Source organism: Choloepus didactylus, chromosome 6, assembly GCF_015220235.1.
Source record: "Choloepus didactylus isolate mChoDid1 chromosome 6, mChoDid1.pri, whole genome shotgun sequence".
Lineage (NCBI taxonomy): Eukaryota > Metazoa > Chordata > Mammalia > Pilosa > Megalonychidae > Choloepus > Choloepus didactylus.
Genome location: NC_051312.1, coordinates 145,793,856 through 145,820,682, shown reverse-complemented (window position 1 = coordinate 145,820,682; position 26,827 = coordinate 145,793,856). Strand labels below are relative to the sequence as shown.

The following is a 26,827-nucleotide window of genomic DNA, read 5'->3' as shown; positions in this document are numbered from 1 at the left end:
TTAATATATGTAAGTATATATAAGTGAAAATATATATAATATATATGTGGAAAATCAGGGTTAACAATCAATGTATTATGCGATCCCATTTATTTATATGTTTATATTTGTGAAGAGGATACTTCGAGTGGATAAATACAAGCCAAATATTAAAAATACTCATGTACAATTGTAAAATTTTGTTTCCCTCTCACATTTTGCTTATTCATATATACTATTTCCAAAATAAACTTGTACTTATTATGCACATATTTAAATAATGTAGTTATTTAAAATGCAAATGTATTAACAGCAGCTAGGCGCCAGGTACTGCGCGAAGACTTGAATGCGAATCGCTTCACTCATTCTCACCGTCCTCCTCCGCAGAGCGTGGTGTTATTGTTCCCTTTTACCACCAAGAAAACTGAGTCAGAGACGCTGAGGACTTTGCCCAAGTCACACAGCCAGTGATTGCGTCAGGCTTGTGGCCTCGCGTGGACCGACTCCCGCAAGGGGTGTCGCCCCTTGGGCATGAGCACGTCGAGCGGCCGCCTTCGTGCCCCATTCATCCTTGCGCCTGGAGCGCCTCAGTATCTAGTCATTCGCTGACCCACTCCTTGCTCCTCTCGTTTGTCCTCTGGGGGGAAGCAGTCAGATTCTTTCATCTAAGAAATTCAGACAGACACGTCCTCACCGGCAGAACTTAGCTGGCTGGGCGCCAGGCCCTCCGCCACGCGCTCTCCCTGCACTGTCGGTGATTAAGTGCCGTTATCCTCACACCCAGATCGCAGGACGGAGAAACTGAGGTTCAGCCAATGACGGAACTATCCCCCCTGTCACAGAGCGGCAGGGCAGCCGAGTGTGGACCGGGAAACTTCCCCTGCCTCACTGCAGACCCACCTGCCGCCGCTCTCCTCTCCCGGTTCCTGCTGGATGAATGCGCTCCTCGTGCCTTGGCATATTTGGGTGGTTCCCCTCTGCCCAGGTCTGATGCTATTTTGAGCACTGAAGCTGAGGGAGCTGCTTGTTGGTTTGTGTTACTCAGCGCCCTTGTTTTGGGAGGAGTAAGTGCCTCTTAGAGAGGGAGGGGCTGAGGGCAGTCCTTTCGGAGGCCCTGGCATGGAGGCAACTGATGGATGGCTTTTAGGGACCCCCAGTTTCCAGGAGGATGTTCCAGAGAAGGAGAGAGGGAGAATGAGCATTTTTCTGAACAAATAACTGGCAGGTTCAGCTAAACCTCGCACGTCCACAATCTCACAAAAATTAGCTCCTCCCAACAGCCAGGTAAGATATGCTTAACTGGAACCATTTTACAGATGAGTAAACTGAAGTCCAGAGAGAGAAAAGGGCCTGACCAGGTTCACCCAGCTGGTTTGCTGGGGAGTCTGGACTTTGGGCACAATTGAGACTTGAAGAGGCCCTGGTGCTGAAAAGATTATGTGTGCTGCCACTTCTTTAACATATAATTCAAAATAAAAATGACTGTCACATAAAATAATTATTTTACTTATTTTTCAAAGTGTTAGAAGACTTACATGCACACTGAAATTAAAATATCTTTCCTGTGGGTTTTCGCTCTGCATCTTGTCCTGGGGCTCTCCTGAGCAAGGGGCGTTTGGTCGAGGGCAGCCTGCCTGACCTAAGTCATGTGACTGCAGATCACCCTCCATCCCATCATCAAGGCCTAAGAGTCCTGCAGGGGCTGGAGGTCAACGGAGTGTACTAGCTTTGTCCACTCAAGAGTGGCAGAGCACTCTGTAAATAGACTCCTGCCCGGGTGTCCCCATCCCAACCCTCCTCCCCGAAAGCCTAGGCCCCCAAAGGTTCTGGCACGGCCAGCCGAGGCTCACAGCTGTACCCAATATCCTGTGTAAACTTTATTGAGATGAGAAACACCATTTATCATCCCTGAGGCCCGGGCTCTTCCTGATTAGGTACATATGACCTGGGCTGTGAGCAGGGTCTGTGCCAGCGATCAAAGAGGAGATTGTTCTGAGCTTGGAGGAGAGAGGAGCAGGGGCCTGGGAGCTGAGAGGAGCCCAGAGAAGGTGGGATAGCTGCAGGCAATGGAGAGAAGGCAGGGCAGGCTGAGTGAATTCTTCAAGGGCCCTTGGGCCGTCATCTTCGCTGGCCACACCTGTCTCTGGCTTCCAATCTTCCATATGCTAGGACAGGAATACACACCCATCCCCAATCTCTAGAGCCAGCCTTGGTTTCTCTTTTCTTTCCTCTCTTAGCTCTACCAGGAAACCTGCCTGGGCATAATAAGAAGAAAGGATCTCTCTCCCTCCCTGCCCTTCCACAATTCTACGCTTCCTAGAGCTGCCGAATCATCGAGTGTCCAATACTGAAAAGAATTTAGAGCGTCCCTAAGTCTCAACTCCTCCAGATTATGCTCGAACACTCTAACCTGTGTTGTGCTGTCCTAAATGGCATCCTCCCAGCCACAAATTAAAAGCAAGTTTAAATTAAATTAAAAATGGAGTTCCTTAGTTGCACTAACCACATTTCAAATGCTCAAAAGCCACATGTGGCTCGTGGCTACCATATTGGACAACATGTCAAGAACTTGAAGACTCAGACTTCATTCTCTTGCAAGCTCAGAAGTCAGCCTGTCAAAGTTTCATGGAAACTTCCAGACACCGCAATAGTAGTAGCCAGAGTATCAGTATTTTCTCCCTCCAGTTCCCAGAGTCCCAGTTTCCACCGGAGGGCCAGATGACACACACACACGCACACTTGGTTGCCATATAAGAGAACCCTCAGCTTAGACAACCCAACTCTTTTATAACGGGTCATATTAGATGCTGCTCTTTCTCCTGGCGAGGACACCATCTCTAGCTTCCAAGTCTGTTTGCTATACAAATATCCTGGAAAAGAGTCTGCAACAAAGGCAGTCAGTGCTTCTGCTGGCAAGAAGTACAGAAATGCAGAGACCCTCGGGAGGGTTGTCTCCCAACACAGCACAGATTTTGGAACATTTCTGTCATTGCTCTAGGGAACGGGGAGCTCACTGATTTCAGAGGTAGTCCATTCTTCTGCTAGATGGCCCCGGCTACTGGAATCTTCTTTGAGCCACAATTATCCTCCCCCATACTTCTGAATGGAGTCACAAAAGAAAACGAGGATGCATTTGCTCTTTGTATCCGTGCATGTAAATTTCAGGGAGTTTTCCTTGACTCAGATGCCATTCACATCACGCTTGTCTTTCTTGAGACATGAAAGGCAGTGTCTGATCTGATGTTTATATGGCACCTTTCCAGGGCTTCTGTGTGCCCTTTCCTCATAACAACACTGTGAGAAGAGGGGTTGAGGGCAACCCAGGAAGGGCAGAGGACTTAAGCCAAGGTCCCATGGTGGGTGAGCAGAGTGTGGTTGGGGGCTGGGATGAGGCACACAGGTGACAATCAAGACATTTGAGGGGTCCGGTGCTCCAGAGCGGTGGTTCCCAACCTTTAGCATCATCTGGAAGGTTTGTGAAAAGATTGTTGAACTCTACCCCCAGAGTTTCCGATTCAGGAGCTGTGGGGTGGGGCCTGAGAGTTTGCACGTCTAAGTTCCCAGGCCATGCTGACATTGCTACTCTGGGGGCCCCACTTTGAGAACCTCTGCTCCAATGTAGTATTTGCATGACAATTGTATCTTGCAAAAACATATATTTATGCATGTTGGGAAAACTATGATTACGCTCAAACTAGCAGGCATTTGAAGTAAAAATAAGTTGACTTAATATACTGAGGTAGTATGAAGAGATAACCAAGATGGTGAAGGCGTTAAGAGACTGACTGAAGGGCAAAACAATCCCCTGAGGAGGGGCCGGCAGGCAAAGCCCAGCTCTACTAGGTGATGGCAGCTTGGAACCGCTGGGTTACCTTATTTAGAAAATGATGCTATTAAAAATGAGTCTTGCCCAGGACCCGGGAGAGCCAACTAACAAACCAACCAACCAATCAACCAACCAATCAATCCAATCAACCAACCAACCAACCAACCAACCCTTTCCTTCCTTCTTCCCTCAGTAAGCAAGGCACAACCCCTGCCCTTGCACCCTGCATGGTGGTCAAACTCTAGGAAATTGTGAGGGGTCTCCCTCCCTCCACTGAAGCCCTGGAGGACCCTGGAAGGAGGGACAAACCCTAGCATGGGGCAGGGCGGAGAGCTAGCTCAGTCATCTCCTGGGTTGGGTGGGAGCAAATCCTGTGCCTTCCAGCTCGCCCCCTCCCTCTGCTCAGCCTTTGGGGCAGCTGCTGATTTCCTCCTGGTGCTGCTGAAGGACAGTAAGTCCTGACTATACCTGTGTGACCAGGTTGGATCTGGGCCTGGCCCAGAAAATCCACCCATGACAGAATCCACATTTCTTTTGCTGGAGCAACAACGCCCAGGCTTATTGGTAGAGTAACAGCAGGCAAGGGGAAAAAAAAAGAAAAAGAAAAAAGAAATGAGTGCGATAAAGGAAAATAAACTGGGTTAAATTTTAAAATAATCTCGTGATTGTTGAGGAATAAGCTTTTTGGAGAGCCCTCCAAGGGGCTCAGACCTAAGCCGACTGGTCTTCTTCCTTTCCAAAAGATCCAGAGAGTCTCTTCCATGAGCCTCCTGAATTCCTACTCCAGGCCGAGCCCTCTAGACCCCAAGTGATGTTTGCAGCACACTGTTCCTTTCTTGGGTCTTTCTGCTGCCTGCCCTCCTTGGTTTAGTGATATCAGACAGACATAAAAACGGCTGAGCTCAGCATCAGTGACTGAGACCCACAGGTTGCCTCAGGGTCCCCGTGGACCCCAGCTGGTACCAGGCTGCCCTCAGCTCCATCCTGCTGGGATAAAGTGAACTCATTGATTCAGTTGTTCTAAGTGAGCTAATGCTGGGCAGTGCCAGAGAACCGAGACATAAATCATTCCCCGAACACCGAGTCACTGCCAAACACCTTGGCTAAAACTCGCTGCCTGTTTGAGACAGTTTTTCTTCCCCTCTAAAAATGAGGAGGGGGAAAGTACTAAAAGTCTAAAGGAGCAGGGGAAGGTGTTAGCAGATTCCAGGAACAACAGCCTTGTCACTGCTTTGGCCTAATAAAAATTCTTCTTTTCCAGTGAGAAAGGCGAACTCTCCAAGCAGAGCCTTTGCCGAATGCTCCCGTGGGTGCACAGGGTGTCGCCGGTTGTTTGATTTGATTGTGGATTAGCTCTGCTGAGCAGGAGGGATTCTCTTCCCTGTCCAGAGGCTGATTGGCACTGGGGTCTGTGGTTTTGCCTCACATGATTCTAAACTGCAACAAACTCAGGCAGGTGGTTTGAAACCATTTTGAAAACCTTCCAGCTGGAGTGAAACCTCACCTTCCAGCACAGGGCAAGTTGGAGAAGAGACAACCAGGGGCATCCTGCACAGGCCCCTCTGTGGCCCACTGGGGCCGGAGTGTGCCAAGATGCTTTTCGTTTGTCCTTCTCTGAGAGGTTTCTTTAAAGTTTTTGTTCTTTGCACAAATTTCACAGCAATAATCATGTAGGAGAGTCACCCACAGCCTTACTACCCTATTACATGCTTTTGGTGTGCCCATCTTTCTTGTCCACACTTGCTTTTAAAGCATCATTGTGACTGAGCTGCTGGAATACTCACTTAGATTTGTGCACTCCTTGAAGTGGGAGCCCACAACATCAGAATCGGCTTCTGCATTTTTACGAGATCCCCGTGGGATTTGTATTCATATTTGTTTCGGTGTGCTAATGCTGCCATTAGGCAAAATACCAGAAAAGGATTGGCTTTTATAAAGGGGGTTTATGTGGTTACAAAGTTACAGCCGTAAGGCCATAAAGTGTCCACGATAAAGCATCAACAATAGGGTACCTTCGCTGAGGGACAGCCAGTGACATTTGGAAAACCTCTGTTAGCCCAGAAGGCACGTGGCTGGTGTCCGCTTGCTCCAGGGCTCTGGTTTCAAAACGGCTTTCTCCCAGGACGTTCCTCTCCAGGCATCTGGGAGTGTTCTCTTAGTTTCTCCCAGGCAAACTCTGGACTAGCAAAAGTCTGTTTTCAATGACCATCTCCAAAACGTCCCTCTTGGCTGCAGCTGCGAGCTCCTTCTGTCTGTGTGCTCTTATAGGACTCCAGTGATTTAATTAATTAAAACCCACACTGAATGGGCGGGGCCACACCTCCATGGAAATAATCTAATCAAAGGTATTACCCACAGTTGGGTGGGTCACATCTACATGGAAACAATTTAATCCAAATATTCCAGCCTAATCAACACTAATATGCCTGCCCACACAAGATTGCATTGAAGAACATGACATTTTTGGGGACACAATACATCCAAAACAGCACAATTTTGAAGTCTGAGAAAGAGTGATCTAGAACACCCTGCCAAGACAAAACCCTTCTATACCTGGGGGTGCACAATTTCTTCCTCCCCACCCTCTCTCCTCTAGCCGTGGAACATCATGAGGTGCTAGGCGCTGAGTTGTGGGCTCTGACGGGCCCTCAAGCCCTCACGGCCCTCAGAGGTTCCAGGCTGAATGTCATGGCTGTGTCTTCCACTATGCAAAGCAGGGATGAAGAGTTCTGGAGCTGGACGGTGTCCTGGGAGGTGAGGCCATGGCCTGTGAAATAACCTTGTGAGTGGCCACAGAAGAAGGAATGGCAGAGGCAGGGCTATAACCCAGGTCTTCTGCACCTGCTCCCCCATGGATGCCACTGCTCCCAGGTTCACACTCTGCTGGCAGATCTTTACCTGGATGGGTGGCGATGCAGGGAGATGAAATGGCCCCGCTTGCTACAGCCTCCTCCACCTGCTGTGCACTGCTGAGACCACATCGTCACCAAGCTCCCTCTCCCCTTGGGAGTCACAGCCCCTGGTCCAGCCTGTGCCCAGTCCCCTCTGTGTTTTTGCTCTGAGCGTGCCTCCTGACTTTTTTGAGAGAGGAAAGATATAACAGGCAATTAGATATTGTAAAGAAATCAATTCTCCCTAAATTAATTTATGGACTTAACAAATTCTTACCAAGAAATGGATTCAGAAAAAAAAAAAAAAAATCCAAAGGACTTTTTGGAAATTCATAAAAACAGATCAAAAGTTACTCTTGAAGAATAAACTGGTCATGGTGTTCTTAAAAATATGAGAGAATTAGAGCAGCCAAAAGGGGCTTTAATCAAAATCCATCATATAGCAATAATACTTAAAGCTGTGGTACTGGCAGAAGAGTAAATTGGGATTAGATAGATAGCCAGATTCCTATTATAAGCGTTTAAGAGTGTAGAAACTTAAAATGATATAGGAAATATCACAAAAAAATTGAATACAAAAGAGCTTTCAATAAATGGTGCTGGAATTGTAAGTTAACATTTTTCTAAAAGAGAAAACATGATCAATTTGTAATCACACCTCACACCAGAATTCCAGATGAGTTGACGACAAATATCTTTTTAAAGACAAAATCACAATAAAAACCAAGGATAAAACTGAATATAAGTTTTTAGAGTAGTGCTAACATTCTAGAAGCAGAAGACAAAAATCACAAAAGGAATTATTAATACCTTTCACTATAAAAAAAAAATGAAATAATTGCGTGGAAAAGAGCCATAATCTAAATTTAAAAAGGCAAATAGACTGGGAAAACATATTGTCAGAAAAAATAAAATCTTTATTTTATTTCAAAAAAATCAATTCACACATTTCACACAAATCAGTAAGGAAAAACACTGAAATCTCTTTAGATAAATGGGCAAAGGACTCTACAGATGTTTTCAAACCTACATATAAAAAAGTATTCAATCTTGTTTGTAATGAAAGAAATGTAAACCAAAAAGAGTCATCAAGCAATGTAAAAAGGAAAATATCTGTTGCTGGTAAAGTGAGGTGAAATCGGCTTCTAATACATTTATGGAGCAAAATACGTTGGTATAGACATAACCCCTTTGGAATTTGGTACTACGTATCAAGACCCATAAAAATGCTATTTTTGTTGTAGTTTTTTTCTTATTTATTTTATTTTATATTTTTATTTATTTATTTATTTATTTTAATTTTTAATGCTCCTGTTTTTTGACCTGATATTCGAACTTATGGTCTCTAGTCCTAAGAAGTAATTCAAAATAATGGGCACAAGGATGTTCACTATAGCATTATTTATAATGTTGACAAAACTGGACAGCACATAAATAAATGTTCAACAGAAGGTGTGTAAGCATTGTGCTATATCTGATAGAATAATCTGGTCAGTCATTATTTTTAAATAATAATTCCGATTATGTGGCAACATAAAAAAACTCTTGAATGTTTCATACAAAAGGCTTTAATAACACACATGCACTATGGTTAACTAGAAATATTCATATTAAGCGGAAAAGACTGCCCCAAGACCAGAATTGTTATGACAAAGCAAGGAGATTTTTGATAATTTTTCCCCTACTACTTTTGTTTTGCTGCTTTCTTTTACAATATAATATTAAAATTAAAAAAATTGCATCCTGCACAAACTGAAGAGGCTTGGTATAAAGAGGTAGTCACGTGGAGAAGAAGCCAGTGAATTTGGACTTCTGCAATAAGGAGTTGATCTGCAATTAGGAGTTGATCATTCCACTCTTTCTTCATTTGTGGAAAATACCCTTCCTCTGTGCAAAGCTTCTAAGGCTCGTGTTCCTCCACGTGTAAGGCTGTGTGGGATGGCGTCACCAAAGCACCATATCTTAGGATGGGCAGATCTCAGATCATTCTATTCCAAATTTCCAGCTAATTCAAGAACCAGAATGACAGCATCCAGTACATGTAACTGTCATCTTCTGAGGGATTGAACATTCCCAGGAATGGGGAGCTCACCACCTCACAAAGTTGCCTGTTAAGTCTACGCCTTCTGAGTCGTGCCAGAGGCTACACCACATATCAGGCCTCCAACCTTCACATGAAGCCAGACTTTTTATTCAATTACTTCCTTCTAACTGGGACCTCAAGCCACGAATCACAAACTAAGAGATGTCTTGGGGGATGGTAGGAACATATTGGAAGCAATGTAGTTATTTTAGGATATTTGTTTTTCTTATTCCTTTGTTTTGTTTGAATTGTTTTTTTTTAAATTTTTTGATAAATAAAGTTAAAAAAAGTTAAAAAAAATAGTGACTTCATATGATAAGGAAAAAAAAATAAGGGATGTATCATTCTTCAATGCATCAGTAAAAAAATATTACCCTAAATATAGGAGAGTATCCTTAGTCATAAAAAACACAGTCTAGATACTGGAATATAGAAACCCATGGTTAGAAGAGATGAGAAAAAAATGTGGGTCAAGATGACTTCCCAAAGAAAAAATTCTACATGTAGTTGCCCAAGTTTCTTTCTAGAGAATAAAGACCTTAGACTCTCCACAGACTCTAGTTTTAAAATTTTTTTAGCTCTTCTAAATATGAGACAGAGAGAGGAAGAGGGCCTCTGCCTGGTGCTCCCCTGTATTACAAGCTTCTGGTTGTCTCCCACCTCAGCAGAAGCAGCAGAAGGCGGATAAACTGGTGCAGGGAGGCTGGGTGGGACCAGGCATGGGCCGGTGGGACCCTCTTGGGTTTGCGACCTCACAGTGACTTCTCTGAACCAGTTATCATCCCCCTTCAAGAGTGTTTCCTTGTATTAGACTGTAACAGTTGAGTGTGTAAAGGAGGATGGTGCTTCAACTCCAACCCAAATTTTAAAGTGATAATTTTCAAAGCAATATGGGAAACTCCAGGGGAAGAGAGAAGGGTCTTCAGACAGTAGCTCAAAAAGCCTGAGAGGAGGCCAGGCAACACAGCGAGGGGCTGGGAGGGAGAGCCGGGAGGCGGCTCTCCTTAGAGACCCTCCTTAGAGACCCAGGGGCATGCAAGGAGCAGCAAGCGAGAATGCAGAACCCAGAAAATGAAAACATCAGCATTGGGTGTGAGCAGCAGGACTGAGGAGCAGGGAGTCAACAGATGGGAGGTAAGAAGGGAAAGAGGATTAAATAATAATGATGATAATAATAATAATAGTAATACAAAGGATAGAAAATACTGGGGCAAGTTCCTTCTGGACTCTCTCTAGAGCAGAAAGTTGGTATTCCCGGCAGCATGTGGTAAAACTGTGAGATTTCCCAGTTTGTGGGTTCCAGTGATGGGAGGGTCTTTAATATACATGAGCATTACCCGGAAGTGGTGGTGGGGAGGCAGAAGGGGTTTAGCTCCTTGGCAATGCAACCAAGTGCCCAACTGCTGGCTCTGGAATGCCTGCTCGGGTTGGCGTGCAGGGGCTTCTCTGCACCACAGTTGAAGAGCAAGACCCTCTGGCTCAGAGGACAAGAAGTGCAGGCCCAGGCAGAGAGGTGCTCACTCCAGCCTCCCACTCAGCTTCCATCCTAACAGCTATGCTTGGGTCCTCTTTCTGATCTCAGCCCCACTTTAATAAAGGGAAGGAGATTTAGCATCCCGGAAGACCACAAGCAAAGGCTTGTCAAAACCAGCTCTATCCCCGCCCCCTGTCTGGAGAGGCACTGCTCATTCCCCCCAGCCATCCTCTAACTGTTGATCTTGTGTGCAGATGGCCAGCAGCTCTCCCGGTGACCCGGCTTTGCTGAGGATCAACACTGGCTCATGACCGAAAGCACCGATGTCTCCTGAGAAGGGGCCGCCAGATACCCTTCTAGACGATGACCAATGCATTTGCCTCGCCTCAGATCCGGCACCTAACCTCAAAGCTGTGCTGCAGGCTAGGCGTTCACTCTCAGCTCTCGTGGGAAAGCAGAGCCCTGCTCAACCTAATCATGCGGCACACTATGCTAACAGGATGAAGCTGGCCAAGATAAAACCTCATGGATCTGGTTTAGTACTTGGGGCCAAGGAATACAGAGCTGATTAACCCAGCTCACAGATGCATTGAAAACATCTGGTTCTTCTGTGCCTCTCTATCTGCGTCTTCCTCAGTCAGGCATTGACCGCGAGAGTCGACCTTGGTCAGGCTACGCATGGAAATGGGAAAACTGCTTCCAGCTTTGGGCAGGGAGCCGCACCCCTGCAAACCAGCTTTTGGCTTGTTGACTCACCCAACTGGACAGCGAGTGTTAAGGCCGCTGTGGTGCATGCAGGAGAACAGGATGGCTTTGCTGCCTCCTACGTGGCAAGACAAAAGGACATGTGGAGAGGGACAAAGGGGACAGTGGAAGAATGCCCAATATTTACAGACCCTGTGGGAACAGTTACCAGATGGAAGTGACTGGAGTCACTCATGAGGGTGACTAGTAAGGAGGTGATCAGAGATCTGAACTGGAAAGGGAGGAGGTGAGGTTTTATTTGGGACACCCTAAGGTTGAGTGAGGATGGTAGAAAATCTCAGTTTTCAAATACTAAGTCAGAGCAAAATATCTTGCTACATTGTTTATTTAGCCTGTGCCATATAATGGGGGTTCAAAACTAGGATGAAAAGTAATAGGGAAAAACATTAGTGAATGCAGAAATGGCAAAGAAAAGAAAGAAAAATATTTACTAAGAACAATTATTTATGGAGCCCCTATAGGTGCTGGGCACTGTGTGAGATGCTGGGCACTGAGAAGCAAATGAGACTGAGCACAACTCGCAGCCCAGAGAGGCAGGTGGCACAGGTACGAGGAGAGCTGGGAGCTTAGTAAAAGCAGTCTGCCCCCCAAAACTGCAATGGAAGTTCAGAAGTGGGAAACCCACTTTTACAAACTCTGTCTCTTTGGACCTCTCTTTGCCTCAGTGCCCCCTCCCTAGAACAGTGATTTTTTATTGTGTCTTCCAGGGTTCTGCCCTCAGAGAGCCTGGTTTTGTCTGCAGCGGGGAGGGAATCTGTATTTTGTGTTTCAAGTTCTCCAGGAAATTCTGGTGCGGAGCTTGGGCTGGCTCCGTGGTGGATAGCTACAAGGCAGTGTTAGGGCTACATCAGTCTCCTGTCAGGGAGACCCTAAGGGTCCTCCGTGTGAGCCTCCTCTAGCCCCGTCTATTCTGATGCTGACTCTGGGGTCTTTGCGGTGGGACTGGGCTGCAAGCTGACTGCGGCACCTCGTTCAGCTCCATTCCACAGTGTTTAGCGCAAGGGGTGCATGATGAGTGTCTGGCGTGGGTTGAAGCTGTTGATGTTTGTGTATTCCTGAACCCTGCTCCTGAGGATAAGACGTGGGCAGGGAGGCAGGCGGGTGGAATATAAAGAGACGTGCCCGGAACCACCACCCGAGCCAGGAAGACCAGGCACACGCCACAGGGGCGGTACCCGGGCTTGGCTGCACAGCTTCCCAGGGAGTATCGATTTACCCCATTTTCTCAAGCTGTTTCACAGCTGAGTGGCAAATGTGAAAAATGAAAAGCATCTCAATGGGTCTTGCAAGAAAATGTCCAGGATTCTCAGAAATACCTTTACGGTCTTAAAAGCAAAACCTGTGGCTCCCCATGGACTGTTTCTTTAATGGGGCAATGGGCATTTAAAAATTATTATTTTTTCCCTCTACCTGTCTTTAAGAAGTGCCTATAATAAAGCCACATATTCAGAGACCATTAAATAAGTGATGATGGACAAAAACCTTCCCTTATTTTAAGACACAAAGAAGCAAAACAGAAATATACTTTGAAGTTGTTACTTGAAGCATTAAAAAAGCAAAATGAAATGCTTGTTTCATTTCTTAAAGATCTTACCCTGCACCCTCACCTAAGAACCTGTGCACGTGTGTGTGCGTGTGCACACATGCATGGGGAGAGAGGGATGAGGAAGGGGAGGACACAAATGGCTGGGAAGGGCAGCCTGTGGGTGAAGTCTGAAGAAATGTGGCTTTTTCATTTGCCCTACCTGCTCAAATTCCCAGACCAGCAAGGTTCTACCGCCCTCTTGTGGCAACAGAAAATGTTCACAAGCGGCAGATCTGCTCAGATCATATAAACTAAATCCAAAAACATCCCACCAGTTCATGCAAAGACGTCTACTGGTAAAAAGATTAGAACAATCATCTTGTTTTTTTTTTTTATTCGAAAGGATCACATGCATCACATCAATTTGGTTTCAAGATCTTAGGTCTTAAGCATAGGGTGACCATAACATTTATCTTCCTGTATGTGACAGTTTCAGGTTGAAAACAACCTAACATAAAAAATTAGCTTCAAAACCCACTGGGACATTCTCACATAAACTAGGATATTGCAAAAATGATAAAGTTCTTTCTTCAATATTCAATCTTTTCAATTTCGTCCATGTCTTCAGGGTCAAGTTGCTTAATGCAGCTGTCTGAAAGAACGAAAGAGAACAAACCAGGGTTATCTCAGGGCTGAACGGACCTTCATTCTGCACAGCTCTGAATTTCTGAAGTCGGTGACACCTTGTACAGAAAGCCTTGAGACAGGAATGTTCTTGGGATTAGGTGAGGGGAGGTGGCATCAAGATAACCAACCAAAACTAAAATAACATCAAATGTTCCAGACAACAGAACATTCATATCTAGATACCTTGGGGTAGGAAAAGGGCTGGGTGAAAGCGAGGCAAGCCTGGGGGGGGGCCTGGCCAAGCCTTCAGGTGCTTCCCTTAGCAACGGTGAGCCTTAATGGTCCCTCTGCCCCTGCCCTGCCCCAGATCCTTCCTCAGTGATCCTAAAACAGCGCTGCTGACCTACATTCCCAAAGGGCCCATCAATGGGCTACAATCAGCTGCAATCCTTTTATCAAAAGCTCAGCACCACTGTCCCAAGAGGTGAAATCGGGGATATACTTGGAGTCACCCAGGTTCGTCTTCCCTTGCTTCCCAGCCACATCCTGGCTTTTGGGGCATGGAGGAATCTGAGCCGTGGACATCCCAGGTCACGAGGCCCTTTGGGTTTCCATTGGAGTGCCCTGGCAGGTGATCTGATCGGAGCCTGCCTTGTTTAGATGGGGGGCTGAAGAAAGGACAGCAGATCTCGAGATTTAGGACTGTCCTATTTGGGACGATGGGGCAAGAAGGAGGGAAAGGGTAAAAGAGGGAGCTGGGACCACAGTATAATCTTGAAGGACTTTCTCCCTTTACTTAGGGTAGTCCTACTCCCTTTCAGCTGAACAGAAAGAGGAGGTGGGTACAGAGAGGCCTCCGTAAGGGGACCACAGGCAGTTCCACCTTCCGTGATGTATGAAGGCACTGCCCCTTATTGTGACCTGCACACATGCAATTCCACCCTGCTTCACTTATTGGTGCCTTTTCTCCTTGTAGTCTTTCCGCCTGACATGACCTCCACCTCCAGAATCCTGACAAATTCATTCCAGGCATGAATCAAATGTCACTTCCTCTGTGAAGGTTCCTCCAACACCTTCAGCCAGAAACAAGTGTCCTGTGTTTTCTCAGGACTTTGTACAGGCCTCTATTTTTGCAGACACCCTTCCTTAGGTGTTGGAGCTGGCATCTCTCCCTGACTTGACTGTGTCTTCCGTAAAAGCAGACATGGTAGTTATCTAGGTGAGTATCCTTGTTCTTAGGAAATTACATGGCAGTGTTACACGTCCAAGGAGCATGGTACATATGGCCTACACTCAAATGTTCAGGAAATGGATGGATGGAAGGATGGGTAGAGGGATGGATGGAGGGATGTATAGCAAATGTAGCACAATGTTAAAATTGGTGGATCTGGGTATCTAGGGTCGGGAGTTTGGGGTATGTTGGAGTTCTCTGTATGAGGTTTGTATTATTTTTGTTAACTGTCCTATAAATTTGAAAGCATTTCAAAATAAAAAGTTAAAAAAAAAGCAGAGATGATATTTCAGTTTTCTATGTGGAAACAGTGCCTCATGGAAGCTAAATAAATGCTGGCTGCCTGGGTGGACAGATGGAAAAAATGGAGTGTCATTTCCAGAGGAAAAACTAGGAGAAACCCCACAGTACCACCAGTTTCTAACCATGAGCCTCTGGAAGCAGCCTGAGTTGGCACCAGCAACTCAAGTTTAGAAGGAGGGCTGCCAGGGTGTAGGGGATGAGGAAATGAGCAATGCTAGCAATAACGGTCCATAAACATCACTGAGCTCTATGTGGTGGAACAGGGACTGGAAATCTAGGTCTGTCTCCCAAGTCCGCGTTCTTTCCAGACCATAAGGAAAAACTTATTTGACTAGGGTAGTTCTTTGCAGGACAGGAATATCTGCTCCAGATCACAGAACGAGACATAATGTATAAATTGGAGCTCACATGAGTTCCACTTGATTTCAGCTTTTCTTTAGCATCATTTACAAAAGACCGACCCAGGTGTCCCGCGCGAGGAGCCCAGACCTGGGAATCGGGAGCCTTCTCCCCCAGGGCTCCGGCCTCCGTGGTCTCGTCGGCCTTGGGACTTGAGCTCCCTGGCTGCCACCCCCAGCACCACTGTTAGCAGGTCTGCAGCTCATGGGGTGGAGGCTGCGCTACTTACTAAAGTGGTCCTGGATCTTCCTAAGCAGGGGCAGCTTGTCCACTTCAATCATGTTGAAGGCAAGGCCTTTCTTCCCAAAGCGCCCCGTCCGCCCGATGCGGTGCAGGTAGGTCTCGTAGTCTGGCTCTTTCGCTTGGTTGACAGGGAGGTCGAAGTTCACAACGACCGTGACCTGTTTCACATCAATCCCTAAAGAGGAGAAACACTGTGGAGTCCTGCCACCTTTCCCCGAGGACACAGCTGCTCGAGGACCACATCTGCTGAGGTAATTCTCATTTAATAGAGACAACTTATTCATCAAACCTAGATGTGAATAATTGGAATAGGTACTTTGGTCAGGTGGTTTGGTTGCACAGTATGTCCACGATGCTGCAAATTCTAGAGAAGGCTGAGTATGGACAAGGAGTGAGTGAGTGAGTGAGTGAGTGCGCGTGTGTGTGTTTTGGGTAGTGCTCTCACCAAGTCTGCAGAGCTCCCCCCTAACCCCCTGCTCCTGCTAGGCTAAGCCCTCAGCGTGGGCCCTTCTACTCAAGTCCCCTTATCCACCACAGGCTCCAGTTTCACTCCATCCCATGGCCCTGGCTCTAGCTGGGTTTTTTTTATTCTCTTCCTCAATGTTACAACACCCTCCAGGCTGGTTTCCCCACCTTCTCCCTCCCCGCTCCGCTGAGCTCTCCAAAGGAGGTCACCACAGCAATGTCCAGAGCCCTTGAGTTCAGAAGCCAACTGCCCCCATCAAACAGGACAGAGTGCAAACCACCCACGACTGTCTAACCACCTCAAGCTTCATCTCCTCCTCTCCTGGCCCACAAATCCAACACTCCAGTCACAAGGTCTTGCCATTTCACAAACAAACTGGTAACTCTTATCCAACAGAATGGCTACTCTTCCTTCAAAACCTTTCAGATCTAACGTTGCCTGGAAAGAAGTCTGTGATCCCCAGTGCCATCCATCCCCCAGCGTTAACAAACCGTGGGCCATTATTCCAGCCCTCTGGGCCTCAATCTGCAGCAATCTGTGCCCTCTTTCCTTCAGGGTCGAGAGCCGTGCTATCTACTAGAGCAACCACTAACCAGTCCCATGAGGCTATTAAAATTTAAATTTAAATTAAAAATTCAATTTCTCAGTTGCACTAGTCACATTTCAAGTGCTCAGCAGCCACATTGGCCAGTGGCTGCCAACTGACCAGTGCAGAATAGAACTTTTCCATTGTTGCAGAAATTTCTATTTGACAGTGCTGATCTATAGAATCTTGGCTAAGGTCTCATCCTTTTCCAGGCAACCCTTCCAAAGTGCCAAGTTCAGCGCTCACTTCTAACATGGAAGTTCTACCAGCTGAACCAAGAATGGATAAGAAACATAAGAAACATGGCTAGAGTATGGGCTTGGCAAAGATACAGGATGGAGGAACACAACAGGAAGGCCCTCTCTCTCCTCTCTCAAAAAAAAAAAAAAATTCCCAGTAGTCAATAGTTATACAATTAAAAACACCTGAGAGATGCTCAACATCATTAGACATTAGGGAAATGCAAACGAAAACCACAATAATATACCACTTCACACCTACCAGAATGCTTAAAATCTTAAAAAATGACAATACCATGTGCTGGCAAAGACTCTCATGTATTGCTGATGGGAATGCAAAATAGTGCAGTCACTTGAGAAAAGTTATGCAGTTTCTCATAAAGTTAACCACTAAACACTTACCACGTGACCCAGCAATCCTACTCCTAGGTATTTTCCAAAGAGAAATAAAAACATTATGTCTACACAAGGACCTATACATGAATGCTTATTATGGCTTTATTCAAAATAGTCTCAAACTGGCAACAATTCAAATGTCCATCAGTTGGTGAAGGAATGAACAGACTGGGGATACCAAATGAGGGACAACTACTCAACAGTAAAAGGAACGAACTACTGATACATGTGACAGTACTGATGAAACGCAAAAGCATTATACTAAGTAGAGTAAGCCAGAAACAAAAGGCTACTTACTGTATGATTTCATTTATATGACATTCTGGAGGAGACAAAACTAGAAGGACAGAAGTCAGGTCAGTTGCCAGAGATAAGGTGATGGGGGAAGGACAGAGACTGAGGACAAAGGGAACTTTTGGGGGAGATGGAAGTGTTTTATATTCTGATTACAGTGGTGATTACATGACTGTCTATATTTGTCAAAACTCAATGAACTGTCCACTTAAAAAAAGAATGAATTTTATCATACGCAAATTACACCTCAATTAAGAAAAACCTGACTTTAAACAGACAGACACACACACACATACCTCGCGCGCAGACGTTGGTGGTTATGAGAACTTTCTCTTTCCCATCCCGAAACCTCTGGATGATGGAGGCTCGCTGATCCACTGTCAGTTCCCCACTTAACAGAGACACCTGGTGTCCATCCTGCATCATCTCCACGGTTAACCACTTGGCATTTCGACGAGTCTGTTGAAGACAAAGAAGACCCACCCCACCCCCCAATATCCCACGTGAAGGCAGCCTGGCTATGTCTGCAAGTGCCTGTGAATGCAGGGTGGGGGTGGGTGGGAGCAGGGCGTGGGAGCAGGGGGTGATGCAGAAGAGTTTTTGTGTTGCCTCTCCCTCCGTCCTGTTGTAATCTTATGATAGGTGGCATGGGATTCTCCCTCCCCTGTGCTTCTAAGGGTCATGTTCTCCCAACCTGTCAGAGCTTTGGCCTTCTGTGAAATGGAGCTAGGAAAGGGCTCCACCTGCCTCACATGTGACGATGATAACAAGGGACTTGGCACTTCATACATGCCAAGCACCTTGCTGAAATCCTTCATGCATTGTGGTCATTCGCTATAAACATGGCAATTTAATGAAACAGCTGCCTGATTTCATATTAAAAATTACAAAACAAACAACACCCCTCCCCCCAAACAAAAACACACGAAAAACAAAACTCCAAAGCGTAAGAAAGCTGTGTAATTTGCCTAAGGTTACATGATCAGGCAGTGGCAGAGCCGAGCTTTCTTTTATGCTACAAATATGTTTTTGGTGCTGCCCATAAGCCAGGCGGGCACTTCTCTAGTGCAGGGATACAGAAGTGAATAAGCTAGATGAGATCCTGTTCCCATGGCACTCACAGTGTGAGCAAGTACAACAAAGTGTGGCAGTGAAAAAGTACAACAAAAGCAGGAACGTGAAAAATGTCAGAGGGCAGCCATGCCATACACAGAGAATTACAACGGGGGTATTGACAGCGAGTAACTCAGTGGCTACTACACTCTCAGTAAGTTAGGAACAGAAGAGAACATCTTAACCTGATAAAGGGCACGGGGGAAAAACCCTACAAAAACATCAACCCATATGGGGAAATGTTAGAAGCAGTTCCTGTAAATAAGGAACAAGACAAGTGTATGTGTGGGGCACTACAGCATCCTACTGAAGTTCCTACTCTATCACTTCACCTTTCTAAATGTCCTCCATAAAATACAGATAATTCTATGCTGCGTTCTGAAGATGAAACTGGACAATGTGCAGAGTGCTGAGCACAGTCGTGGCTCTACGGCACTCATCGATCTTACGGCCCCCCGACTCTGCCTGCTGGTGCAGCCGCAAACGCTGAAGACGAATTTCAGCACCATCTACCTGGCAGAAGATGATGGCCTGGCCGATGGTGATGCCGCCGTAGATGTTGCACAGAGCCTGGTATTTGTCTGTCCTGTTCTCGCACAGCACATAGTACTGGTGGATGTTGTTCAGGGTCAGCTCCTCTCTGCGCAACTTGATGACGTTAGGGTCAGGAATGAGCCGCTCTGCAAACTGCCACACGGAGTCCTCAAAGGTTGCTGAGAAGAGGAGCATCTGGCATTCTGAGGGCAATGCTCTGCAGACGAGGGGAGAGGGCTGTCACCCACATGCCCTCCTGGGCACTCCCACGTGGAGACAGCAGCAAGCGCTTCCACGCCCATGGCCCTCGGTGGCTCCACAGGCATCCACCCCAAAGGGCAGCCTGTGATGACATGCCCACAGGCCAAGAGCCACCTGCCACGCCACTCTGTGCCACTAAGAATTCAGAAAAAATATGTGAACTGCCTATGGGGCTCAGGCACAAAGTTTGGATAGATATTCTGGATAGTCTGAGGTTTCTTGTGCCAGTTTTCTCCTTAGAAGAGCCAGAAGCATAGAGCCAGAGTGTTGGGCTAGATGATGTTTATGGTTATAATCTCACATGAATTTAGACGGGGAAGAATAAAACAGAGCCTACTTATTTGATGGCACGTGTTATCGATCTTGGGAGGGAAAGAGTGGCAGCTGCTACTAAGTTTATTTGGGAGGGAAAGAACTTGGGTAAGTTTGGAGCAAAAGGAGGGGGAAAGACAATGCAGTAACTAAATGTGCACTGAACCCATAATGAAAACAGCGTTCATTTATGGAAAGCTCAAAAACAAGCAAGATGAATCTACAGAGTTAGCAGTCGGGACAATGGTTAATCCCGGGAAGCGAGGGGCTAACAGGAAAGGGGCTGTAAGGGGCTTCTGGGTGCTGGTGAACTCCTAGTTCTTGGCCTGGGTGGTTGTTATGCAGGCAAGTGGTCTCTCTGTGATAGTCTGTACATTTTTCTGTACGTATTTTCTATATCAGTAAAAAAGATAACTTTTTAAACTAAATAAACGAAAGAGACCAGAGAGAAATCACCTCTTTTGAGACAAAGTGCCCTTAGAAGAATAAGCTGTTAGTGTTAAAAGGGGATGGTGGGGTAGCTGTCCAGTGATCCCCCAACACTGGTTGACTAATGTATGGGGCCTGGACCGCTAGGGAGCTTTGTGACAGAACAGCCCCACAGCCTTCTGGTTAACTGTGGCTGGCGATGCACCGATAGTACCTTTTCAGCCTCCCACATCCCACTCATAGATTAAAAAAAAAAAAGATGCAAATCCACAAAAACATGGAGAAGAGGAAACTCATGGACAACATACTTTGGTACATTTCTGAAGATGGCAAACAGTCTGAAGGCCCCTGGGCTAGGAAAAGTTATGAAAATGGGTTTTTAAGTGTTGGAGGAGGTGGGGAAGCATAAGCAGGAAGGATAATGAGGAGCAGCAGGGAAATGAGCAACTGGGACAGCAGGCCCTGGAAGAAAGGATGCCTTTGGAGAGTACCTCTGGATACGAATGCTCTGATCTGAGAATCCCTGCGTGTCGATCATCACATCTGCTTCATCCAGTACAAACACGCGGATCTTAGTCAAATCGATGAGTTTTCGCTTGAAACACCAATCTAGGACAGTTCCAGGAGTGCCGATTACAATCTGCTTGGTGATGTCCGTGCCTCTGGGAACTAGAACGAGAAGGTTTCCAGTGGCCCTTCAGCGGCAAAGGGTCTCTCTCTTGCAGTTCAATTTGGGGCACTGCCGCCGAGACTGTTAAGCAAAAGCACAGCTCATGATGATTTCCCAAAGTATAAACCCGGAGGGTCACTGTGTATTTTTATTTTTTTTTAATTTTATCGAAAAATTAAAACAGACAAACAACAACAAAAAAACACATTTCAAACAAAACAAAATATTAAAAAAAACAACCTAAAATAAGTATTTTGCTTCCAACAAGTTCCTACCATACCCCAAGAAAATAAACCATATCCAAAAGGGATAAGAAAACAAATAATCTAAAATAACGATGTTGCTTCCAAAACGTTCCTACCATACCCCCCAAAAATTAACAAACCATTATCAAACACACTGTGGTTTTTGATGTCGCAGAGATTTAGGATAAATTCCTGAGTCTCTAGGCTTATGATAATGATAATAGCGTTGTGCATCTCATTCTTCCCCAAGGCTATTTAAAAAGCAGCAATCCCATTGTCCTACAGAAACACTGTCACAGCCATGAGAAATCCATAAATATTCCCCAAACAGAAAACAACTGAAATGTCCAGCGATAAGCTACATTAAATAAATGATAGAACAGCATGACACTATTCAAAAGAATGAGGTGGGATTCTATGTACTGATACAAAAAGATGTCCAAAACATCCAAGTTTTTAAATGGACTGACAAATTGCTCTGCTTTTTGTAAAACACTCTCCAGTGAAAACCTGTGTGTGCACACACACTCCTATGTGTTTGTGTAAGTTCAAAAAATAAAAAAGCCAAAAAAAGAGGTCTGTTATCAGTAGTACCGTAGTTATCTTTGGGCACAGGACTTTGGAAGGCAAGGAAGACCAACTTCCAATTTTTCCTCCTAAGCTTCTGTATTTTTAAGTTTTTTCCACTATATGCATGTAATACTTTTAATGAAAAAAAAACTGAAGAATAAAAGCTGTCCTGAACAAAACTCCCGAGTCTCGCGGAAAAAAACGTCTAAAGGCTCCCTCTTGCAAGAAGTGCCATGACGCAGCACATGTTTCCTCAATCCCGATTCCATGCCAGGTGAGGGCACGGTGCTTTATGTAAATCATCGCCCTTGACGCTAACAACACAGGATATAATACTACGTAGTAATAGTACAACCTAGGTGCTACCATTCCCTCCTTTTCAGAGATGAGCAAACAGAGAAGTTATATAATTTGCTTGCTAGTGGTAATGCCAGGATTTTAAAAACCAGCCAGGACTGGGTTACCGGTACATACTGCGATTCCCTCGAATGGCATACATCACTTGAACGTCCACACAGAACTTTCCCATCTGTTCGACCACGCGACCAGTTTGCAGAGCCAGTTCATATGTAGGGGCCAGGCAGAGGCACTGCAAGGAGAAGAGAAGGGGAGGAGAGAGGTCCCCTGAGCCATCTTCCAGACATGAAGTACAATCAGCCTGTGGTTGGGGAGAGGCGTGGGAATGAAATGGGAGCGTGTGGGTGAATAAACGTATTTAAAATTGAATAAAATTTAATGGCTGATCCATCTGCATTGGATGTTGAGTACGGGGGAGGGAAGGAGGGACTCAAGGATGGAGAAGCAGCTGCCTTTCTAGATTCCTTTCTAAGGGGTTATGAAGAGACGCAAAGTACTAGTCATGCTTTCTGGTGGGGGAAGAGTGGGATGTTGGCAAGCTGAGAATCAGTAAGAAGCCTGAGCCCATGCCTCCTCGCCTCTTCCCTGCTGTAAGTCTGCCCATTTCCAGAACATGCCCTGCTTAGTCCAATCCATCTGTATACACTTATATACAGCTTATACTGCCAGAAGAATATTCCCTCAAACGCTTTCATTTGTTACTTTCATTCTCCCTCCCCCACTAAAAATGGAGGTTGTTGATGAATGATGTTGTTGATGGAAGAAACTGGTGATATTTAATGCATTTATGTGCTTCAGTTAGGGATCTGTGGGAGAGAGCACAGGAAAATGTGGCTGAGTGCTAAAAGCAGTTTCTGCCCGCTTTTCTCAACATCTGTTCAAGCATGGCTTTTTCCTGAAGGGTTTTCATTGAGAATATCAGACCTCAAATATAAAACTTCCTGAACTTGTCTAAAATGCACACGATTTCATCTGCCTGGCGCTAGTCACCCACATTTACAGCTTGTCTTGCTGACCAGGCTGTAAGCTCCCTGCAAGAATCCTTACCTCCCCCACACCTCAGCTGCACTGCTGGCACTCAGAAGCTGGTACAGCAACCAGCTGATGAGTGCAAATTTGGAGAAGGAAGGAGAGATTACTAGATACTTTCCATGAGCGGAAGCCAGGCCAGGAGAATGGTGAGCTCGGTTCCAGCACTTGTGGAGCTGCTCTCTGACCACGTGGCCTCATGTAACACACTCCCCTCTCCAAGCCCATTTTCTCTTCTGCTAAACATTCGAGGGGGATGGGATGATATTCTAATCCTCCAGGTGGATAGCTCCCATTAGCTTGAAATACCTTATTCCATTTCCTTCTCACAAGAACCCCATAAGGCAAGTATTCCTTCCTTCCAACATTTATATCACTTAGTGCTCACTGAGTGGTTTCTACGACGCAGGCAGCATGCTAGGTGTTGGATTCAAGGGTGAAAAGAACAACCATGGTCCATGCCTCTAGAGGTGTTCTCTCCATTCTACTGTCAAGGGAACTAAGATTCGGAGAGGTTTACTAACTTGCCTAAGACAGTCAGCTAGTAAGCGGAAAAGCTGGGATTGGGACCAGTCAAACCACAAAGCCTATGCTTTCAGACACTGCACATGCTGCTGCCCCATGCACTATGATTTTATGAAAGAATGTCTGCTTGTTACTAAAATATCATCAGCTCTGAAAGCAGTCCTGTCTCTCCCTCAGCCTTTTCTTACCTGTGGGAACAATTCCAAGGTGTTAACTCTGCTTAGCATTGCCAAGACAAAGGCAGCTGTTTTTCCTGTTCCAGATTGGCTCTGGGCTATGAGGTTCTGGGGTCTGCAGACAGAAAGACCACTGGGCATAAAGTGAATACAAAAGCCTGGGCCTAAACTGAAAATAAGAGCATAAAAACAACCATGTTGGAATACCACTACCCTGGAAACTCACGGATGTGCCAGCATCATTGGAAGAGCCATCTCTTGGATTTTGGATGGTCTGTTAAACCCCATTGCATAGATCCCTTTTAGTAATTCTTCCTTTCTGTCAAAAAAATTTTTAAAAAAATCAAACCTTTCAAGCCTCAAACTGGTCAGTAGTCTCAGAAACACACACTTGAAAGATCCATTTCTAAATCAAGCTACTTTGTAACTGAGCTTAAAAGTGATATTAAAAAAAATATCATCCATACCTCAAGTCCCAAACAAGTACAATTATGCCTGTACAGCTGGAACACTAAAATGGCAAGCTCTGCTATAAGCCTCGGCTAAGGACAGTGGTGAGAGCCTAAAGCTAAACTTTCTGTTGAACAAAGCAAAGAAGGAAGAATTCGTCTGATAAACGAAGGATATCCGCTTGAAGAGAGTTCTATTTTTTCCCACAAGCAGAAAAAAAAAAGTGAGTGTTATTGTTTAATTCCTTTTAAGGAATAACAAACACTTACTTTTTAAACTGTAATTTTCAGAAGGAGAAAATTTTATTGATGTAATTCTTGTGTCACTTCTCTCTAGGAGCAGAAGAGAATATGCTCTCTGGGCCAGTTAAATGCATCCTTCCTGGGGTCTCATGATAGGTATCAAAAATAGATCAAGTGACATGGACCAGCAAACTTCCACCCCTCAGAGATACTCACACAGATTACTCACTTGGCACATTACCAGCAGCCAATTTTTAATCAGAGTGAGGCTTCCCCAATAATTTAGAAACTATCTGGCCATCGAGATTTTGGATTTTTACCACCCTCAACATCAGAGGGTGTGGGTAACTTTCCCTTTCTGTTAAAAAAATCTAAACACCAATTGTTATGTCCCTAGGGCATGCAAACTCCTCTGGTAAAGTTCATTTTAATAATATCTGAAACAAAATACAATTAGGAAGGTTAGCTATCCCCCTCAGCACAAGGAGTAACTATCTTATCATCAAAAATGTCCTCAACAGGCTGGAAAACACAGGTATCCCAGTAATTTCCTTTGAGCTATAATTTAATTACCCACAAAATGTGTACATAGGGTTTTAATCTGAATATTAGAACACAAAAGAGATTCTGATGGTTTTTACTATTATCACATTAATTTGTCCTGTGCTTTGATTTCCACGATTTTCCCACACTGAAAGATAAAAATACTCACAGCCGCAACTCTTCAAATGTTTTCACTGAATAGAGTGGAGAGCTGGGATCCTTCTGTAAGACTTCAACTCTATGACTGGATTCCACTAAGGACTGCCGAATTAACTTGTTTAAGAGGGAATTAGCTGCCAAATCCACTAGGAAAGCAAACACAAAAAAGGGGTTGCTTCATGGGAGAACACAAGATCCTGAATGACATCTAATCAGCTGCTCCCTCCATTCAGGGTTTAATATCAACCAATTGCATCCACCCTCTTCTTTCTTTCTTTTAAAAGGCCCTAGGAAGATGACATAGCACTGCAAAGCCCTTCTTTCAAGAGGATCCGGTTTCTCACCCTATGCTGCTACAAACAACTCCTAACCCTTAGCAAACCCACTTCCATCTCCAAGAGACCTAACCCTTCCTTGCTAGTTGAAAAATTCTTAACCCACTCCTGCGTATTCCTTTTCAACTTTCTCTGAAGAAACATGTCCCACTCCTAATTTAGACTTTCTACGGATATTCACAAATTAGAAAGAAAATAGAAGCAAACGCGATTCTTTTTCAATTGAGATTATACGACTCACTCAACACTGGGAAAAAGTGATGATTCACTGAAAACAGAATGCTAGTAGAGACGTGCAAATGAATTTATCTCCTACCTACATCATCATCGTCGTCTTCTTCCACGTTATCAATTAAACCGTCTAGGAGGATGGAAAAGAAATAATAAATGTAAAGCCTACCACCCAATTTCTCTCCCCGGCTCTGCAGTGCACACTGACAGGGAGTAACGGAGTAGAGGGGCAGGTAAAAAGATGTGGAAGGTCATGGAGGTCCTCGAATGTTAAATCAAGGGCCCAAAGGTGCTTCAGCTGGCAGGGACTAGAGAGAAGCAATGAGAACAGACTTTCCAATTAACTGAGAACACGCCAATCTACTTTACCCAAAGACACTCACCTATGTTTGGGATTGCAGCGCTCTTAATAACCCGAAGGTTCTTTCTGGGGTGGATGAGGTTTGAAAACTATTGAAAGACACAAATTTCAACCAATATTAGGAAGTAAAGCTTCAAGCTGCCCAGTGCTCCCCTAACTGGAACTGGAAGGGACGCAAGGAAGATCAGCCCAGGACTTTGTTTCCTTTGCAATTTTAGGTATCAATGGATTTCTTTCAGGTGTACATCTCCTGTATGAATTACCCTAAAACTTGATAAGACTTTCTGCTGCCCCTGTAAGTGAAGTTTCTCTTTTTTGGGACTATTAGAACAAATGTGGGAAGTAGTTGGGAAGGGAAGGGGTAACAGCAGGCACAAGGGGATGGAGAGGAAAACATATCTGCAGATATAAGACAGATGATAGCCGAGGCTTAATGGACAAATTAAGAGAGTAGAGAGCTCAGGGCTTGACTTCGGAACATCAGTTGCTTTCCCTCCCCCGGCTTCTGGGGACCTCTGTGCTTTAATTTTGCCCTTTCAAACCAAAGGTCTTGTTTCTCCAGGGGCTCTGCTTTCCCGTGCCCTCTTCCAAACTCTTCCCACATCTTCACCCCCACCCCCTTCCCTATTTGACACCCCAGTCCCTATGCTAGCCAGGCTCTCCCTCCCTTCGCCAGCGAATTTCCCTCTGGAAGTCACTGCTCTGGCTTTTTTCCCTTTGCCCTCCCCGGTCGGTGGCGGTTACTTGGCTGTTCAGCCGCTCGCTCTCCGCCGCCCCGGCGTCGCCTCCCCAAAATAACGACGCCATAGCTGCGAACGCTGCTCCCGCCCCCAGCACGTGCTTCCACCCCAGGCACGAGGAAGCGCCCGGCCCCACCCCGTGGCCAATGGGCTTTCTTGGGGGGGCAGGCTTAAGCCCACGCGACCGCCGCGATGCAGTGCGCAGGCGCCGGGGTTTC

The 26,827-nt window shown here is 45.5% G+C and overlaps 1 protein-coding gene across 1 annotated transcript; it reads right to left on the bottom strand.

Annotated features, from left to right (window-relative positions):
* Positions 1-12,935: 12,935 nt before the first annotated feature.
* On the bottom strand, positions 12,936-26,689 carry DDX25 (DEAD-box helicase 25). Its single transcript, XM_037838957.1, has 12 exons — positions 26,614-26,689; positions 25,892-25,958; positions 25,594-25,638; positions 24,953-25,088; positions 23,775-23,867; positions 23,561-23,663; positions 21,936-22,050; positions 20,468-20,645; positions 18,954-19,191; positions 17,624-17,786; positions 15,333-15,521; positions 12,936-13,195 (listed from the first exon to the last, which is right to left on the bottom strand). The coding sequence occupies exons 1-12, from the start codon at positions 26,674-26,676 to the stop codon at positions 13,134-13,136; spliced, it is 1,452 nt and encodes a 483-aa protein (XP_037694885.1). The 5' UTR covers positions 26,677-26,689; the 3' UTR covers positions 12,936-13,133.
* Between the last annotated feature and the right edge of the window lie 138 nt (positions 26,690-26,827).

Bases quoted from the DNA above. Each gene is read 5' to 3' on its own strand.
- DDX25 (XM_037838957.1), bottom strand. From the start codon at position 26,676: ATGGCGTCGTTATTTTGGGGAGGCGACGCCGGGGCGGCGGAGAGCGAG. The intron at 23,664-23,774 runs GTGAGTTTCCAG...TTCTGTCTGCAG, and splicing joins CCAATGATGCTGGCACATCC to ACCCCAGAACCTCATAGCCC. The intron at 20,646-21,935 runs GTATGTACCGGT...TTCTCGTTCTAG, and splicing joins TGCCATTCGAGGGAATCGCA to TTCCCAGAGGCACGGACATC.